This window comes from Salvelinus namaycush, unplaced genomic scaffold, assembly GCF_016432855.1.
Source record: "Salvelinus namaycush isolate Seneca unplaced genomic scaffold, SaNama_1.0 Scaffold8, whole genome shotgun sequence".
In the NCBI taxonomy this organism is placed as follows: domain Eukaryota; kingdom Metazoa; phylum Chordata; class Actinopteri; order Salmoniformes; family Salmonidae; genus Salvelinus; species Salvelinus namaycush.
In genome coordinates this window covers 395,830-416,307 of record NW_024061530.1, presented here as the reverse complement: position 1 = coordinate 416,307, position 20,478 = coordinate 395,830, and the positions used below count along the sequence as shown (strand labels likewise).

General features: G+C 42.3%; 1 protein-coding gene across 1 annotated transcript; it reads left to right on the top strand.

Moving 5' to 3' along the window:
- The first annotated feature begins 19,007 nt into the window (after positions 1-19,007).
- Positions 19,008-20,207, top strand: LOC120042907 (stonustoxin subunit beta-like). Its single transcript, XM_038987673.1, has 2 exons — positions 19,008-19,038; positions 19,490-20,207. The coding sequence occupies exons 1-2, from the start codon at positions 19,017-19,019 to the stop codon at positions 20,044-20,046; spliced, it is 579 nt and encodes a 192-aa protein (XP_038843601.1). The 5' UTR covers positions 19,008-19,016; the 3' UTR covers positions 20,047-20,207.
- Positions 20,208-20,478: the final 271 nt, after the last annotated feature.

The window sequence follows — 20,478 nt, the reverse complement described above, 5'->3', positions numbered from 1 at the left end:
ATATTAAACTGTCTTAAAATATTTGATGATAAGTTGAATCAGGTGTGTAAGTGCTGGTAAGAACAAAAGTATTGAGAAACCCTGAGATTAACATAAAACCATATATTTGAAAAGCTCCTCTACCATCTTTACCAGACGTTTTACTGATAACATGTCGGCCTACTGATTAGTTTACACTTTGAAAACTGCTGTCTGTCAGCAACTCAGCTCCAGTAGCAGTTCTACTAACTAGTAATATCTCATTACAGATATTCATTCTCTTACTCTGTCCTTTAGAATAAATTATTTTTCAGAAATACTTACTTTATTTTTCAATAATCTCCATATAGTGTTTTCTGCTCTGTCGTCTCAAAATGGATCCTGAACAAAAGAACAACTTTACTTTCTGTTTCAGCTCAGCCGTCTCCCCATCTTGATAATACGTGTTTTATTGGTATCTTCCACTAGATGGCAGTAAACACCTGCTGTAACTAGACTTTACAACTATGTGTTCTGTTTCATACAGGCAGTGTCCCAGAGGAGGGTGCTGACCTAGGATCAGGTCCCCCCCTCCATGTAAACTGATTCATTATGATCTAGGATCAGGTCCCCCCTCCATGTAAACTGATTCATTATGATCTAGGATCAGGTCCCCCCTCTCCATGTAATCTGATTCATTATGATCTAGGATCAGGTCCCCCCCTCTCCATGTAATCTGATTCATTATGATCTAGGATCAGGTCCCCCTCTCCATGTAATCTGACTCATTATGATCTAGGATCAGGTCCCCTCTCTCCATGTAATCTGATTCATTATGATCTAGGATCAGCCCCCCCCTCTCCATGTAATCTGATTCATTATGATCTAGGATCAGCCCCCCCCTCTCCATGTAATCTGATTCATTATGATCTAGGATCAGGTCCTCCCTCTCCATGTAATCTGATTCATTATGATCTAGGATCAGGTCCCCCTCTCCATGTAATCTGATTCATTATGATCTAGGATCAGGTCCCTCCTCTCCATGTAATCTGATTCATTATGATCTAGGATCAGGTCCTCCCTCTCCATGTAATCTGATTCATTATGATCTAGGATCAGGTCCCTCCTCTCCATGTAATCTGATTCATTATGATCTAGGATCAGCCCCCCCCTCTCCATGTAATCTGATTCATTATGATCTAGGATCAGGTCCCCCTCTCCATGTAATCTGATTCATTATGATCTAGGATCAGGTCCCCCTCTCCATGTAATCTGATTCATTATGATTGTTTTGTCTCATGTCTCTTTATATTCATGTAGCCTGGAGGCCATGTAATCTGATTCATTATGATTGTTTTGTCTCATGTCTCTTTATATTCATGTAGCCTGGGGGCCATGTAATCTGATTCATTGTGATTGTTTTGTCTCATGTCTCTTTATATTCATGTAGCCTGGGGGCCATGTAATCTGATTCATTATGATTGTTTTGTCTCATGTCTCTTTATATTCATGTAGCCTGGGGGAAATGTAGCTGTATTGAAATGACCTTGTTTTATAACCTTCTTTGTTGCTCAGTGGTACTTCAATTGTCCTGACCACGCCCAGTTCTTTCACACAGTAATGCTCCAGCATCCACTCAGAGATTATGCATCTAATGCATTCCTCAAATACTGCAGAGTTGTTAAGCAAGTCCCTGAGATCGTCCTGTTCAACCACATGTATTAGTTTATTTGTCAGATGAAACCTGAGGGGAACACTGTAGTGTCATAATGCATCAACAATGGTTCTGAGGTCCTCAACAATGTTATTCTGTTCCGTAGCTGGGATGCAGTGTTCTTTCCTGATTTACTAAATAAAAAGACAGATATTGTTTTAGAGACCTTCAATTAGCTGCTCAGTGTTGATCTCTGTGGCTTTGAACATATTCAGCCTCTGGCAGACTCTCTACATCTCTCATGTCATCTTCAATGGGATCAGTGCCAGTCTCAAATTCATCATGAGGGCAATTCTCATCTAAGTTGTCTCTTAAAAGCTCTCTGTGGTTTTGGTAGATGTGTGACCGATAGATGCTGAAACATCTATTTGTTTTCCCCCATTAACTCCACAGGTAATTAGAACATGTGGTTCATGCTGGTGATAGAGGACAATATGTGTGAGTCGTCTGGACACAGAGAAAGTTTGCTCGTTGCAAAGTGGACTATTGAATAGAGTTGGCATTCTTCAGAAAGATTGTGAACGTTGGAATGATGGGATGGAATCATGGAGATCATTGGTACTCCGCCACTTGCAGACATCATCAAGGGACCAGTCTTCCACAGCCACACTCTAATTCAAGTTGACACTAAAACCAGCAGCTACTCTTCCTGGGGTCCAACAACTATAAAGTTGTATCCAGGTATATTAGACATCTCTTTACAGGACAATGAGACAGTGTTGGTAACAGCAGCTACTCTTCCTGGGGTCCAACAACTATAAAGTTGTTTCCAGGTATATTAGACATCTCTTTACAGGACAATGGGACAGTGGTGGTAACAGCAGCTACTCTTCCTGGGGTCCAACAACTATAAAGTTGTATCCAGGTATATTAGACATCTCTTTACAGGACAATGGGACAGTGGTGGTAACAGCAGCTACTCTTCCTGGGGTCCAACAACTATAAAGTTATATCCAGGTATATTAGACATCTCTTTACAGGACAATGGGACAGTGGTGGTAACAGCAGCTACTCTTCCTGGGGTCCAACAACTATAAAGTTGTATCCAGGTACATTAGACATCTCTTTACAGGACAATGGGACAGTGATGGTAACAGCAGCTACTCTTCCTGGGGTCCAACAACTATAAAGTTGTATCCAGGTATATTAGACATCTCGTTTGTGAGCCTCAACAGCTCAGTACGTTATACCTGTACTGTACTAGATATTATATTGTCATTTTTTTAGGGTTCATATGGATTTCAAGCAGGCAACGCCATCAGGTCCAAACCCAAAACAAGGAAATAGGAGGAGACAGGTGTGTTGGGGGTTTCCTGCCAGCGTGACCACCAGCTTCACTTCCTGAACATGAAAAAGGGTGACAGGTGTGTTGGGGGTTTCCTGCCAGCGTGACCACCAGCTTCACTTCCTGAACATGAAAAAGGGTGACAGGTGTGTTGGGGGTTTCCTGCCAGCGTGACCACCAGCTTCACTTCCTGAACATGAAAAAGGGTGACAGGTGTGTTGGGGGTTTCCTGCCAGCGTGACCACCAGCTTCACTTCCTGAACATGAAAAAGGGTGACAGGTGTGTTGGGGGTTTCCTGCCAGCGTGACCACCAGCTTCACTTCCTGAACATGAAAAAGGGTGACAGGTGGGTTGGGGGTTTCCTGCCAGCGTGACCACCAGCTTCACTTCCTGAACATGAAAAAGGGTGACAGGTGGGTTGGGGGTTTCCTGCCATCGTGACCACCAGCTTCACTTCCTGAACATGACAAAGGATGACAGGTGTGTTGGGGGTTTCCTGCCAGCGTGACCACCAGCTTCACTTCCTGAACATGACAAAGGGTGACAGGTGTGTTGGGGGTCTCCTGCCAGCGTGACCACCAGCTTCACTTCCTGAACATGAAAAAGGGTGACAGGTGTGTTGGGGGTTTCCTGCCAGCGTGACCACCAGCTTCACTTCCTGAACATGAAAAAGGGTAACAGGTGGGATGCAGTAATATGGAGGTATTTTCAGTTTATTTTGAATATTTTTTTTCAGTGTTTGATTAATTTAGTTTGTAAATAATGATGTATCTCTTCTTTAGTTTGTCAAATGCAGTGAACCTGCTGAGAGATGGAGGAGGGGATGAGAGGCCAGAACATCAATCTCATCGTCACGGAGGACATTGATGCCAGATGCAGTGAACCTGCTGTGAGATGGAGGAGGGGATGAGAGGCCAGAACATCAATCTCATCGTCATGGAGGACATTGATGCCAGATGCAGTGAACCTGCTGGGAGATGGAGGAGGGGATGAGAGGCCAGAACATCAATCTCATCTTCATGGAGGACATTGATGCCAGATGCAGTGAACCTGCTGAGAGATGGAGGAGGGGATGAGAGGCCAGAACATAAATCTCATCTTCATGGAGGACATTGATGCCAGATGCAGCCACATGTGAAAGTAATGAACCTTTTTTATTCGATATTATTGACTTTAACATTTGAAAAGCAGTTTTCTCCAAAAATAGTTTTAACATGAACATTTTGTCCATAACTTTTTAGAGAAACCTTCCTGAATTGAAGCATGGGACCAAATTGGTTGTTCCAGTTTTCCATGCTGATGGACATGACTTGCCATGTCAGGTACTTGAACAGGATCATTAATATTGTCAGTAGGTATTTTTTCATATTTTATAAGGTTTAACCAAATAACCCTTTTACCATGGTATGACATGATTTTATATTTCTCGATGAAATTCAACACCCGATATGTGGAAGGTGCTGGACTGGCAGATGGGGAGCAGATGGAGAGGCTGTGGTCGTATCTGTCACGCCCTGACCTTAGAGAGCTGTGGTCCTATCTGTCACGCCCTGACCTTAGAGAGCTGTGGTCCTATCTGTCACGCCCTGACCTTAGAGACCTGTGGTCCTATCTGTCACGCCCTGACCTTAGAGAGCTGTGGTCGTATCTGTCACGCCCTGACCTTAGAGAGCTGTGGTCCTATCTGTCACGCCCTGACCTTAGAGAGCTCCTTAGAGCTCTGTCTCCTTAGAGGCGCCGCCGGAATTGTAGTTCTTCCTCAACACTGGACGTGATGCAACGTGAAACAGGGAGTTGTAGTTCTTCTTAAAGAGCAGGTGTTTTCAAACCATTACAGTTCCTCAACACTGGACGTGATGCAACGTGAAACAGGGAGTTGTAGTCCTTCTTAAAGAGCAGGTGTAGTCAAACCATTACAGTTCCTCAACACAGGACGTGATGCAACGTGAAACAGGGAGTTGTAGTTCTTCTTAAAGAGCAGGTGTTTTCAAACCATTACAGTTCCTCAACACTGGACGTGATGCAACGTGAAACAGGGAGTTGTAGTTCTTCTTAAAGAGCAGGTGTTTTCAAACCATTACAGTTCCTCAACACTGGACGTGATGCAACGTGAAACAGGGAGTTGTAGTTCTGACTCCCCCCTTACAGTTCCTCAACACTGGACGTGATGCAACGTGAAACAGGGAGTTGTAGTTCTGACTCCCCCCTTACAGTTCCTCAACACTGGACGTGATGCAACGTGAAACAGGGAGTTGTAGTTCTGACTCACCCCTCACGCAGATCCACTGACGTCGGAATCACTATTTCAATTTGTCTACAGATTCAATAGTATTTACATTTCAAAATGCAATATTCTCATCCATTTTGATGATTCTTTCTCATTAAGAGACATTCACTAAGAGGATATAAGTTGTTCAGACCAATGTGCTGCTCTAACATTTTAACACTGAGCCATGTGACTATACAGTAGCCTACATCTATAGTCTACTGTAAAATCAGATGCTGCTTTAGGCTAAATACTATTGTTTTCTGTGTGTTTCAGTAGGACAAATGGAAAGAGTTCCTACTGTATTCTAAATGGTGGTGTAGTGTATCTACAATGTTACCCTCCCTAAATAATGCACAAGTTACATGTTAACTTCATTCATGAGGAGAGAGAATGCAGGAGACTAATAAAGCAGGTAGAGGACCATTTTGTGGTGCTGAAACATAAAGCGACAACTGCAGCACAATCAATAGGAGGTGAACAGCGCCTGGTGCTGAAAATATAGATAACTTGTTAGGCAACAGATGGAGAAAACCTACACCAGTCGAGTAATTCATTTCAACAATAATCTTCATTTTAATGTGATTTTTAAAATAACAAGAGGGCTTAATTGGAGTCTATTTCTTCAGAGTGAAGGCCCGTATAAAATAACTTAACTGGCTGAGCTAGGCTATGTGGCTGAACAGCATCTTCCACAAGAAAGCAAAATGGCCGAATTGAAGAGGGATTTTTTTTTCTAGGCCTATTTACAATTGGCCAGAAATGTAGCGTCCTACATGAAACAATAATATGAGCTAGGCTATGTGGGGGTGAAGGCACGTACAGTACATAGCGTCCTACATTAAACAATAATGGAAAGAATAAAAGGAGATGTCTGTATCGGAATAACCTGGTCCTGATAACCTGATCCTGATAACCTGGTCCTGATAACCTGGTCCTGATAGCCTGATCCTGATAGCCTGATTCTGATAGCCTTAACCTGATCCTGATAACCTGATCCTGATAGCCTGATCCTGATAGCCTTAACCTGATCCTGATAACCTGATCCTGATAACCTTAACCTGATAACCTGATCCTGATAGCCTGATAGCCTGATCCTGATAGCCTGATCCTGATAGCCTGCTCCCGATAGCCTGCTCCCGATAGCCTGCTCCCGATAGCCTGCTCCCGATAGCCTGCTCCCGATAGCCTGCTCCCGATAACCTGCTCCCGATAACCTGGTCCCGATAGACTGGTCCCGATAGACTGGTCCCGATAGACTGGTCCTGATAGACTGGTCCTGATAAACTGGTCCTGATAACCTGGTCCTGATAACCTGGTCCTGATAACCTGATCCTGATAACCTGATCCTGATAACCTGATCCTGATAACCTGATCTTGATATCCTGATCCTTTAACGACAGAACAGTTGCGGCCTTATCCAGCGAGGGTACCGTTTTCTTAGCGAGGGAGGAGAATTATCCACCAGGGCGGACTGTGAGAATATCACATTACAATGAAATGATATCGTTGGGCTGCTGTAGTCTTCAGATCTGGAGGAGAAGTTGTCTGGTCCCTCTGCCTGTCATTCTTCAGTGTGCTGAAGAGCAGTAGCCTTCCAGAGTCCATATTGAACAACTCAAGCTTCCTAGTAAAAGCCTCAAGTCAACAACTGTTTTCACTCTTCCTTGTAACTGCAGATTTAACCTGTTTAAGTTACAGAATGTCGCCAAAAAAGCTACATTAGAGAGGAATTCCTACATTTCCAGAATACGAAGGTGGTCAGCTGCTGCCCTCATTTAGCTTTTTCTGACAAAACCCACAACCTGGTCATGCAGCTGACAGAATGGCTCTGGAGCTTTTCCTTTACTCAGCCAGCGCACGTTGTTGTGAAGCAGGAGATCATCCTGGATGGTCTCCTCTGATTCTGTCACCAGCTTGCTTTTCCTTTACTCAGCCAGTGCACGTTGTTGTGAAGCAGGAGATCATCCTGGATGGCCTCCTCTGATTCTGTCACCAGCTTGCGTAAAAGACGGTGTTGTGTTGCTTGATGTCTCCCTGACAAAGCTTATTATGCGCATGACTTTATCCATCACATCTGTCACAGTAGCGTTTAGTCTGGCACACAGCACACTCTGATGCATGAGACGATGCCAGCCATTCATTTGTGGGGTGATCTCCTTCAACCTGCTGACCAGGCCCCTGTGTCTGCCTATCATAGCAGGAGCCCCGTTGGAGACCACAGAGTTGACTTTTCGAATGACAAGCCATGCTGCGTAAACAATTCTTCCAACTTTGTGAATAGGATGTCCCCGGTGGTGTGTCCTTCCAGGGGAACGTCCCCGGTGGTGTGTCCTTCCAGGGGAACGTCCCCGGTGGTGTGTCCTTCCAGGGGAACGTCCCCGGTGGTGTGTCCTTCCAGGGGAACGTCCCCGGTGGTGTGTCCTTCCAGGGGAACGTCCCCGGTGGTGTGTCCTTCCAGGGGAACGTCCCCGGTGGTGTGTCCTTCCAGGGGAACGTCCCCGGTGGTGTGTCCTTCCAGGGGAACGTCCCCGGTGGTGTGCCCTTCCAGGGGAACGTCCCCGGTGGTGTGTCCTTCCAGGGGAACGTCCCCGGTGGTGTGTCCTTCCAGGGGAACGTCCCCGGTGGTGTGTCCTTCCAGGGGAACGTCCCCGGTGGTGTGTCCTTCCAGGGGAACGTCCCCGGTGGTATGTCCTTCCAGGGGAATCAGTGCCAGAAGCTCTTCTTTAAAGTCATTTCCATGAAAATAACAGACATCTACACACAACTGTGCTACATCGGTGTTGTCAGTTCTCTCATCAATAGCCAGGGGAACAACAGTTCTCTCATCAATAGCCAGGGGAACAACAGTTCTCTCATCAATAGCCAGGGGAACAACAGTTCTCTCATCAATAGCCAGGGGAACAACAGTTCTCTCATCAATAGCCAGGGGAACAACAGTTATCTCATCAATAGCCAGGGGAACAACAGTTCTCTCATCAATAGCCAGGGGAACAACAGTTCTCTCATCAATAGCCAGGGGAACAACAGTTCTCTCATCAATAGCCAGGGGAACAACAGTTCTCTCATCAATAGCAAGGGAAAATGCTCAGCCTGACTGAGCCCCTCCAGAACAATCCTATGCACGTCATCCACCAGAGCACGGACACGGTGTCCGGCTGTTGATGCAGACAGGGGCACCTGTTTGACAGACACAATGATGCTATCCATTGACTTGTCTGTAGCCAATCCCTCCAAAACTGTCACCATGTACTTTTTAAACAGCTCTGCGTCTGTGAAGGGCATGTTGTGTTTGGTTAGAACCCAGGATGCTTTTAGGAAGGCACTTGTGACCTTCTGTTGTTGGGTCAGGCCACGAAGGAGGATTCTACTGCCGTGTGACCTTCTGTTGTTGGGTCAGGCCACGAAGGAGGATTCTACTGCCGTGTGACCTTCTGTTGTTGGGTCAGGCCACGAAGGAGGATTCTACTGCCCTGTGACCTTCTGTTGTTGGGTCAGGCCACGAAGGAGGATTCTACTGCCGTGTGACCTTCTGTTGTTGGGTCAGGCCACGAAGGAGGATCCTACTGCCGTGTGACCTTCTGTTGTTGGGTCAGGCCACGAAGGAGGATTCTACTGCCGTGTGACCTTCTGTTGTTGGGTCAGGCCACGAAGGAGGATTCTACTGCCGTGTGACCTTCTGTTGTTGGGTCAGGCCACGAAGGAGGATTCTACTGCCGTGTGACCTTCTGTTGTTGGGTCAGGCCACGAAGGAGGATTCTACTGCCGTGTGACCTTCTGTTGTTGGGTCAGGCCACGAAGGAGGATTCTACTGACGTGTGACCTTCTGTTGTTGGGTCAGGCCACGAAGGAGGATTCTACTGCCGTGTGACCTTCTGTTGTTGGGTCAGGCCACGAAGGAGGATTCTACTGCCGTGTGACCTTCTGTTGTTGGGTCAGGCCACGAAGTAGGATTCTACTGCCATGTGACCTTCTGTTGTTGGGTCAGGCCACGAAGGAGGATTCTACTGCCGTGTGACCTTCTGTTGTTGGGTCAGGCCACGAAGGAGGATTCTACTGCCGTGTGACCTTCTGTTGTTGGGTCAGGCCACGAAGGAGGATTCTACTGCCGTGTGACCTTCTGTTGTTGGGTCAGGCCACGAAGGAGGATTCTACTGCCATGTGACCTTCTGTTGTTGGGTCAGACCACGAAGGAGGATTCTGCTGCCGTGTGACCTTCTGTTGTTGGGTCAGGCCACGAGGGAGGATTCTACTGCCGTTAGACCTTCTGTTGTTGGGTCAGGCCACGAATGAGGATTCTACTGCCGTGTGACCTTCTGTTGTTGGGTCAGGCCTCGAAGGAGGATTCTACTGCCGTGTGACCTTCTGTTGTTGGGTCAGGCCACGAAGGAGGATTCTACTGCCGTGTGACCTTCTGTTGTTGGGTCAGGCCACGAAGGAGGATTCTACTGCCGTGTGACCTTCTGTTGTTGGGTCAGGCCACGAAGGAGGATTCTACTGCCGTGTGACCTTCTGTTGTTGGGTCAGGCCACGAAGGAGGATTCTACTGCCGTGTGACCTTCTGTTGTTGGGTCAGGCCACGAAGGAGGATTCTACTGCCGTGTTTGTAGCTTGTAGTTAATGCTTCAATTTTTCTGTATCTGGCCTCTGTCTGGGGCGGGAAGGCCTCTGTCTGGGGCGGGAAGGCCTCTGTCTGGGGCGGGAAGGCCTCTGTCTGGGGCGGGAAGGCCACTTTGAAAGTACCATGCTTAGATTCATAATGCCGTCTGAGATTGAATTATTTACAAACAGTGACATTTTCAATGCAAACATGAACTTAATAAGATCAAAATTATTTTATTGTAACTGAATGTATTATGTACTAATCAAATGTGTGAAACATGTTGTTCATTTTGTAGTGTAGCCTATTACTTGTGCTAATATGATATGCTAATTATGTTCTGGCCCGCCTACTTTAACTCAGAAAATAAATTGTCCTGAAGCCCAACCTAGTTGACGAACCCTGTTTTATAGTATTCCATGTCCTTTACTGGCCAAAGGTTAAACTGCTGTTATGTTTATGATATACTATGGTGTTGTGTCACTAGACTTTGACCAGATATTATTGCATCCAAAGATCAACTGTACCTAGAACACAGATACAGAGACACTTGTCATCAGGAAGCTGCTCTCTCAGCACAACGGAAAATATCTCAATGACTTAACATGTTCTGGTTGTGAATTCAGGCTACAAGGTAAGAATCTTCCCAGGGATTATTGTAAAGTGTGTAGAGACATTAAATGTATGGTTTTATTTTAGTATAGTGAATGACAGGAAAACACTCGGATCTAACAGTCCATTTCACCTGGGACAGCTACGTGACAGTTCAATCATACAAAATGGCGCTAACTGGGCGTAGGCAAGTCAATTTCAATAACATGTTGTTCCTATATCGTATTATACGATTTGTATATCGTGGTTATTTTACCATTTTTAAAAATGTTAATGTATCATAGTTGTAAATCATCTTTCAGAATATCAGAACATTTGTTGTTTTCTAAATTACAATGATCTCCTGCTTCCTGTGTAGTTTGGTATGAAACCACTGAACATACTTAACATTGTTATTATGAACTGAATTCAGTAACAGCAGAATAATATCAGACCTGTTGAACAAAGCAACACACTAGAATGAGAGACATTATTAAAAGAGAAAGTGAGACATTATTATTATGAATATTATATTCTATATATTATAGTTGTATTATTAATATTATATTATTATTATTATTGTTATTATTATTATTATTAGTTCCACTCGATGGATAAAAGGTGAAAAATATCAATCACAACTACATGTTGATGTGATGCATTAAATCACCTGACTGTTTGGATGAGTCTGTTAGTAAATGTTTTATTTCTAAGAGATAATTAATAGAACATTTGACCTTCAATAATTAGTTGTCACTGTATTAACCACAACCAACATGTTGGATCTCTGTTTAGGGGTCAGTGCTCGAAAATGAGTCTCTCTGGGAAGAGAGAGGAGGGGGGCCCTGCCTCTAAAATGAATCTCTCTGGGGAGAGAGAGGAGGGGGGCCCTGCCTCTAAAATGAGTCTCTCTGGGGAGAGAGAGGAGGGGGGCCCTGCCTCTAAAATGAGTCTCTCTGGGGAACTTGACACCAAAACTAAGAGGTGAGCTGACAATATTGTTTAAGAATTTATAAAGTTTGTTTCTAAAATGTTATATCCACCATTTTTCACATTAGTTATTTTTCATCAGAAATGATTGCTGATGGGAACCTTCATGTGTCTGTAAAATATTGTTGTTCTAAGATTTAAATTCATACATTTTTGAATTACACACACACACACACACACACACACACACACACACACACACACACACACACACACACACACACACACACACACACACACACACACACACACACACACACACACCTTTACTGTACACACACACACACACACACACACACACACACACACACACACACACACACACACACACACACACACACATCTATAGAAGTTTTGAATGACACAATCATTTTGCCTCCTCTTAATTATTGCCTAATATATTGGCATTACCTTGTTGTTTTGACTAATTCTAATCGTTGTTATAAGCTGAATTTTGATATTGGCGTTATATCAACACATTCTTCACTCCTGTTTAAACCAAAACGGGTTCTATTTTGCTTAATATACGGAACCACTAAAAGTTGTATATATATAGAACCCTGTTGATCAGATCTCTAGAGGTTCTTCTTCACATATTTTTTCGAGTCAGTTAAGAACAAATTCTTATTTTCAATGACAGCCTACCGGAGAACAGTGGGTTAACTGCCTTGCTCAGGGGCAGAACAACAGGTTTTTCCATTGTCAGCTCAGGGATTTGATCTAGCAACCTTTCAGTTACTGGCCCAATGCTCTAACCAACCTGCTGCCCCAACCAAAATGGTTCCATATAGAACCATGCATGGTGCCATTTAAGAATTATGGCTACTACTTTTAAATAGTAATATTTTTAGCTAAGAATATAATATATAGGAAAGTAGGAATGGTTGAAAATGTACAATATTAATTTACAATTATTCTTAGAAATAGCACTGCTGGGGGATTTGGAAAGCCATAGTCAGTCAATCCTATGAGACTAGAAAGCTTAAAAAATAATGTAAGACATCACAGTTAAAAAATATATGTGGAAACAAAAAGAGGATGGTCTACGGAGATAGGTGGGCTGAGAATAGCAGAGGGGTGGGATTAAAACAGATCATGGTCTACGGAGATAGGTGGGCTGGGAATAGCAGAGGGGTGGGATTAAAACAGATCATGGTCTATGGAGATAGGTGGGCTGGGAATAGCAGAGGGGTGGGATTAAAACAGATCATGGTCTATGGAGATAGGTGGGCTGGGAATAGCAGAGGGGTGGGATTAAAACAGATCATGGTCTACGGAGATAGGTGGGCTGGGCTGATAATAGCAGAGGGGTGGGATTAAAACAGATCATGGTCTATGGAGATAGGTGGGCTGGGAATAGCAGAGGGGTGGGATTAAAACAGATCATGGTCTACGGAGATAGGTGGGCTGGGCTGAGAATAGCAGAGGGGTGGGATTAAAACAGATCATGGTCTATGGAGATAGGTGGGCTGAGAATAGCAGAGGGGTGGGATTAAAACAGGTCATGATCGGTAATAGTCTTTACTGTAAACAGATGTCTGAGTACTATCTATCCACATGGTAATAGTCTTTACTGTAAACAGATGTCTGAGTACTATCTATCCACAGGGTAATAGTCTTTACTGTAAACAGATGTCTGAGTACTATTTATCCACAGGGTAATAGTCTTTACTGTAAACAGATGTCTGAGTACTATCTACCCACAGGGTAATAGTCTTTACTGTAAACAGATGTCTGAGTACTATCTACCCACAGGGTAATAGTCTTTACTGTAAACAGATGTCTGAGTACTATCTACCCACAGGGTAATAGTCTTTACTGTAAACAGATGTCTGAGTACTATCTACCCACAGGGTAATAGTCTTTACTGTAAACAGATGTCTGAGTACTATCTACCCACAGGGTAATAGTCTTTACTGTAAACAGATGTCTGAGTACTATCTACCCACAGGGTAATAGTCTTTACTGTAAACAGATGTCTGAGTACTATCTACCCACAGGGTAATAGTCTTTACTGTAAACAGATGTCTGAGTACTATCTACCCACAGGGTAATAGTCTTTACTGTAAACAGATGTCTGAGTACTATCTACCCACAGGGTAATAGTCTTTACTGTAAACAGATGTCTGAGTACTATCTACCCACAGGGTAATAGTCTTTACTGTAAACAGATGTCTGAGTACTATCTACCCACAGGGTAATAGTCTTTACTGTAAACAGATGTCTGAGTACTATTTATCCACATGGTAATAGTCTTTACTGTAAACACTGTAGATGTCTGAGTACTATCTATTCACAGGGTAATAGTCTTTACTGTAAACCCTATTGATGTCTGAGTACTATCTACCCACAGGGTAATAGTCTTTACTGTAAACACTGTAGATGTCTGAGTACTATGTACCCACAGGGTAATAGTCTTTACTGTAAACACTATTGATGTCTGAGTACTATCTACCCACAGGGTAATAGTCTTTACTGTAAACACTGTAGATGTCTGAGTACTATGTACCCACAGGGTAATAGTCTTTACTGTAAACACTATTGATGTCTGAGTACTATCTATTCACAGGGTAATAGTCTTTACTGTAAACACTGTAGATGTCTGAGTACTATGTACCCACAGGGTAATAGTCTTTACTGTAAACACTATTGATGTCTGAGTACTATCTACCCACAGGGTAATAGTCTTTACTGTAAACAGATGTCTGAGTACTATCTATCCACAGGGTAATAGTCTTTACTGTAAACAGATGTCTGAGTACTATCTACCCACAGGGTAATAGTCTTTACTGTAAACAGATGTCTGAGTACTATGTACCCACAGGGTAATAGTCTTTACTGTAAACACTATAGATGTCTGAGTACTATCTATCCACAGGGTAATAGTCTTTACTGTAAACAGATGTCTGAGTACTATCTATCCACAGGGTAATAGTCTTTACTGTAAACAGATGTCTGAGTACTATTTATCCACAGGGTAACAGTCTTTACTGTAAACAGATGTCTGAGTACTATCTACCCACAGGGTAATAGTCTTTACTGTAAACAGATGTCTGAGTACTATCTATCCACAGGGTAATAGTCTTTACTGTAAACACTATAGATGTCTGAGTACTATGTACCCACAGGGTAATAGTCTTTACTGTAAACAGATGTCTGAGTACTATCTATCCACATGGTAATAGTCTTTACTGTAAACAGATGTCTGAGTACTATTTATCCACAGGGTAATAGTCTTTACTGTAAACAGATGTCTGAGTACTATCTACCCACAGGGTAATAGTCTTTACTGTAAACAGATGTCTGAGTACTATCTATTCAAAATGTAATGGGGGGTACAATTGATCTTCATTATATGCAAACACACTGGTGGCCAGGGAGGCATCTCTTTGTTTGAATGATGGAACACGTCAACTCTGACTTTTTTACAGTATAATACAATTAGTTACAACGAACAACAGCAATGTGTCTTCAGCTCCGTTCTCAATCCCCCAAACAGCCTACCTCACACATACAGTTGAGACGAATCAGCGTATTCATCAATGTTGTTGTTCGCCGCAATGTGGAACATATCCCAGTCCACGTGATCGAAGCAATCTTGAAGGGTGGAATCCGATTGGTCGGACCAGCGTTGAACAGACCTGAGCGCGGGAGCTTCCTGTTTTAGTTTCTGTCTGTAGGCTGGGAGCAACAAAATGGAGTCATTCAAGCTGCAGTGCAGCTCCCATGGACGGAGAGAATGTTGTTTAAGGGCCTTGCTCAAGGGACCAACGAAAGGTGAATGTTTTGAAGATGTGAACCCAGCAGCCCTCCAGTGGTCATATCAATTCTGCCCATTTTTTCCTGTGCCTGGCAAGGAATTCAAACCAGCCACCTTTCGGCCACAGTTAATCTTCAGAAATAAGCATGAGTTAATTTGCCATGTAGACATCATTATTATGTTGTAGAATAACATGTTGCATGCCGTTGTCATCAGCAGCAGCATCACAAGAGAGATCTGGGTAACTGCCAGACTAGGCTATAGAACTAGGCTATTGCATCACCAATACTTATTATAGATAATTATTATACATAAATCATTGTCAAAATAGACATACTGTTGCATGTAGGTCTATATTATTTATGGATTGATCATATAGAAATGTAAAACATTATTTTAACTACTACAAAGCAATTACATGGCGCAGGAACCACTGACTCCCTGCATTATTCTATAGTATTATCAAGACACCTGCTGTTAACTCTTAACTACTTAGGACATGGTTCATCCTGGCCCTTTTAATAGTCCAAATGAATGTTTTTGTCTATGGCAGTGGTTCCCAAATGTTTTATAGTCCCGTACCCCTTCAAACATTCAACCTCCAGCTGCGTACCCCCTCTAGCACCAGGGTCAGCACACTCCAGCTGTACCCCCTCTAGCACCAGGGTCAGCGCACTCTCAAATGTTGTGTTTTGCCATCATTGTAAGCCTGCCACAACACACTATTCTATACATTTATTAAACATAAGAATGAGTGTGAGTTTTTATCTCAACCTGACTCATGGGAAGTGACAAAGAGCTCTTATAGTTCTGCCCCGTTCTGCCCCTGAACAGGCAGTTAACCCACTGTTCCTAGGCCGTCATTGAAAATAAGAATTTGTTCTTAACTGACTTGCCTAGTAAAATAAAGGTAAAAAATAAATAAATAAAAAAATAAAAAAATAGGACCAGGGCACAAATAATAATATAATAATAATCAATGAGTGTGCTCTTTATTTACCCATCTTACATATATAACCTTATTTGTTCATCAAAAATGTTGAATAACTCACAACAGGTTAATGAGAAGGGTGTGCTTGAAATGATGCACATAACTCTGCAATGTTGTGTTGTATTGGAGAGAGTCTCAGTCTTAAATCATTTTCCACACATAGTCTCTGCCTGTATTTCGTTTTCATGCTAGTGAGGGCCAAGAATCCACTCTGTCATAGGTACGCGATTGCAAAGGGCATCAGTGTCTTAACAGCGCGATTAGCCAAGGCAGGATACGCTGAGCGCAGCCGTATCCAAGCAGAACTGAAACAGTGTGTGCTAGCAAGGAGGCCTACGAACCTGACTCAGTTACACCAGCTCTGTCAGGAGGAATGGGCAAAATTCACCCAACTTATTGTGGGAAGCTTGTGGAAGGCTACCCGAAACGTTTGACCCAAGTTAAACAATTTAAAGTCAATGCTACCAAATACTAATTGAGTGTATGTAAACTTATGACCCACTGGGAATTTGATGAAAGAAAGAAAATCTGAAATAAATCATTATCTCTACTATTATTCTGACATTTCACTTTATTAAAATAAAGTGGTGATCCTTACTGACCTTAGACAGGGAATTGTTACTAGGATTAAATGTCCGTAATTCTGAAAAACTGAGTTTAAGTGTATTTGGCCAAGGTGTATGAAACTTCCGACATCAACTGTATTTGAAAAGCTCCTCCACCATCTTCACCAGACGTTTTACGACATATTTTGCGACATAAGACCGAATCGAGCCCATCGGTCACATTTGACTGTATAAAACCTAGCAGTACTACTGATTTCTCTGAGAGTGAGGCAGATATATATTATTACTGTATAAAACCTAGCAGTACTACTGATTTCTCTGAGAGTGAGGCAGATATATATTATTACTGTGTAAAACCTAGCAGTACTACTGATTTCTCTGAGAGTGAGGCAGATATATATTATTACTGTGTAAAACCTAGCAATACTACTGATTTCTCTGAGAGTGAGGCAGATATATATTATTACTGTATAAAACCTAGCAGTACTACTGATTTCTCTGAGAGTGAGGCAGATATATATTATTACTGTATAAAACCTAGCAGTACTACTGATTTCTCTGAGAGTGAGGCAGATATATATTATTACTGTGTAAAACCTAGCAGTACTACTGATTTCTCTGAGAGTGAGGCAGATATATATTATTACTGTGTAAAACCTAGCAGTACTACTGATTTCTCTGAGAGTGAGGCAGATATATATTATTACTGTATAAAACCTAGCAGTACTACTGATTTCTCTGAGAGTGAGGCAGATATATATTATTACTGTGTAAAACCTAGCAGTACTACTGATTTCTCTGAGAGTGAGGCAGATATATATTATTACTGTGTAAAACCTAGCAGTACTACTGATTTCTCTGAGAGTGAGGCAGATATATATTATTACTGTGTAAAACCTAGCAGTACTACTGATTTCTCTGAGAGTGAGGCAGATATATATTATTACTGTGTAAAACCTATCAGTACTACTGATTTCTCTGAGAGTGAGGCAGATATATATTATTACTGTGTAAAACCTAGCAGTACTACTGATTTCTCTGAGAGTGAGGCAGATATATATTATTACTGTGTAAAACCTAGCAGTACTACTGATTTCTCTGAGAGTGAGGCAGATATATATTATTACTGTGTAAAACCTATCAGTACTACTGATTTCTCTGAGAGTGAGGCAGATATATATTATTACTGTGTAAAACCTAGCAGTACTACTGATTTCTCTGAGAGTGAGGCAGATATACAGCATTTTGGAGAAAAAAAACATGATTGTGTCTCTCTGAAATGAAACCATCAAGTGTCTCTCATTGAACCCCATGATTAGATAGTGAAAAAACACACCAATCTCTTTCATAATGTCTTTCAGAATTAAAAGCTAATTTACCAACATTGTGTATGTGCACTCCCTGGATGAGGAGATGTAATCTCTATCCTGATTGTCTAGTCACTTTTACCCCTACCTACATGTACATATTACCTCAATTACCTCAACTACCTGGTACCCCTGCACATTGACTCAGTACTGGTACTCCTTATAGTCTCTAGCCCTGAGTTATGAATGAGGAAGTTACAGAGGCTACAACAAAACATGCTAACCTCTCACCATTACCAATAACAGAGGGGGTCTGATCTTTGTGCCTCTGTAACTTTCTCATTCATCATTATTCCCTATTCATTCATGATTATTCATAATCATGGTAGCATCCACATGAATGTAGAAGTGTTCAGAAACATCTTCTATTCTTACTGACAATACAAGTGAAGTGACTCCAAAATGACAGGACATTATTCACCATTCAGTTTCTATGAGGAAAAACATCATCCAAAACACAACCAAGACAAAACTGCAAATACATTCAACAAGTTAGTAGTATCAGAAACATGATGTAATCACTGCAGGAATGGAATATGGGACCAAATACTAAACTTATGACTACTTTAATACAATATAAGTGAATTTGTCCAAATAATTATGACTCGTTCAAATGGGAGAACTACTTAAAGTGCTTTCATTTCTAAATGGTTAAACAGATATGATATGTATGAATACCCTCAAAGGTGACATTCTGTCGTCTAATATGAAACATGCAGACTGGAGAAACTCAAGTATGTAGAGGGTTTATGTCCATGTTCATATCAGACATGTTGGACTTATCAGGCTAGTTAAGACAAACATTCTGACCACCACTTGGACAAAGGTGTGTGTTTGTGTGTGTGTGTGTTAGTTCAGGTGTATCACTCAATGACTGTCTGTTCTTCTGCTTACCGCTACAGTGTGGAACATGGTGGAGAGTACACAATGAAACCTGGGCTTAGAAAATGTGAGTGTTGACTGCTGTGAAGAATATGACTAAGAATAAGTCTTAATTCAAGTTAAGTCAAAGTCAAAGACCACCATCATTACTGACTTGGTCATATTAAATATCAGCTGTAGTTCTACAGAAGCAGAAATCAGGGACACCAAAGTTTTCAAAGAGTTGCTTTGACTGTGTGTGTGTGTGTGTGTGTGTGTGTGTGTGTGTGTGTGTGTGTGTGTGTGTGTGTGTGTGTGTGTGTGTGTGTGTGTGTGTGTGTGTGTGTGATTAATGGGAATAAGTGTGTTTTATATTACCATACAGTTTAACATATGATCATTCAACAAGTCTCAAGTTACCTTAACTTCTCCTTTTGATACCTAGAAACATCTACATTAAATGAATTAGTGAAAAGTGAGTTAACATTCTAATGTGAATGATGATGATTTCTAATATTGTGTCTGGTTTCATCCATCAGATGCCTGTGATCTCACACTGGACCCAAACACAGTATTCAGATACAGCTTTCTGTCTGATGGTAACAAAACGGTGACACATATGGGAAAGTACCATCCGTATCCTGATCACCCAGAGAGATTTGAGCACTGTGGGGAGGTGCTGTGTAGAGAGAGTCTGACTGGGCGCTGTTACTGGGAGGCAGAGTGGAGTGGGGGAGAGGCTGATATAGGAGTGACATATAAAGGAATCAGCAGGAGAGAAGGGGGTGATGACTGTTGGCTTGGATGGAATGACAAATCCTGGAGTCTGCGCTGCTCTGACAACCGCTACAGAGCCTGGCACAATAAGATTCCCACTACCATAGACGTCCGCCCCTCCAGCTCCCACAGAGTAGGAGTGTTTCTGGACTGGCCAGCCGGCACTCTGTCCTTCTATAGAGCCTCCTCTGACACACTGACCCACCTGATCACATTCACCTCCACATTCACTGAGCCCCTCTATCCAGGGTTTCATCTTTGGGGTTCTGGCGTCTCAGTGTCCCTGTGTCAGGTGGTTCCTGTGTCAAACACAACATGATGTTTCACTCTAATCAGGGTCATGTTCAGTGAGACACACTGGAGCAACAATGTAGAATATCTCTCTAGTTATGAGTTAAAATGTGATTATTATGTGATTATTATATCTAAATATTCACGGTTATACACCACCTAAGTTAATAGTCATTAATATAATGAATCACCACACTGTGTTGTTAAAACTGGTTTCATTAATATAATGAATCACCTCACTGTGTTGTAGAAACTGGTTTCATTAATATAATGAATCACCTCACTGTGTTGTAGAAACTGGTTTCATTAATATAATGAATCACCTCACTGTGTTGTTAAAACTGGTTTCATTAATATAATGAATCACCACACTGTGTTGTAGAAACTGGTTTCATTAATATAATGAATCACCTCACTGTGTTGTTAAAACTGGTTTCATTAATATAATGAATCACCACAC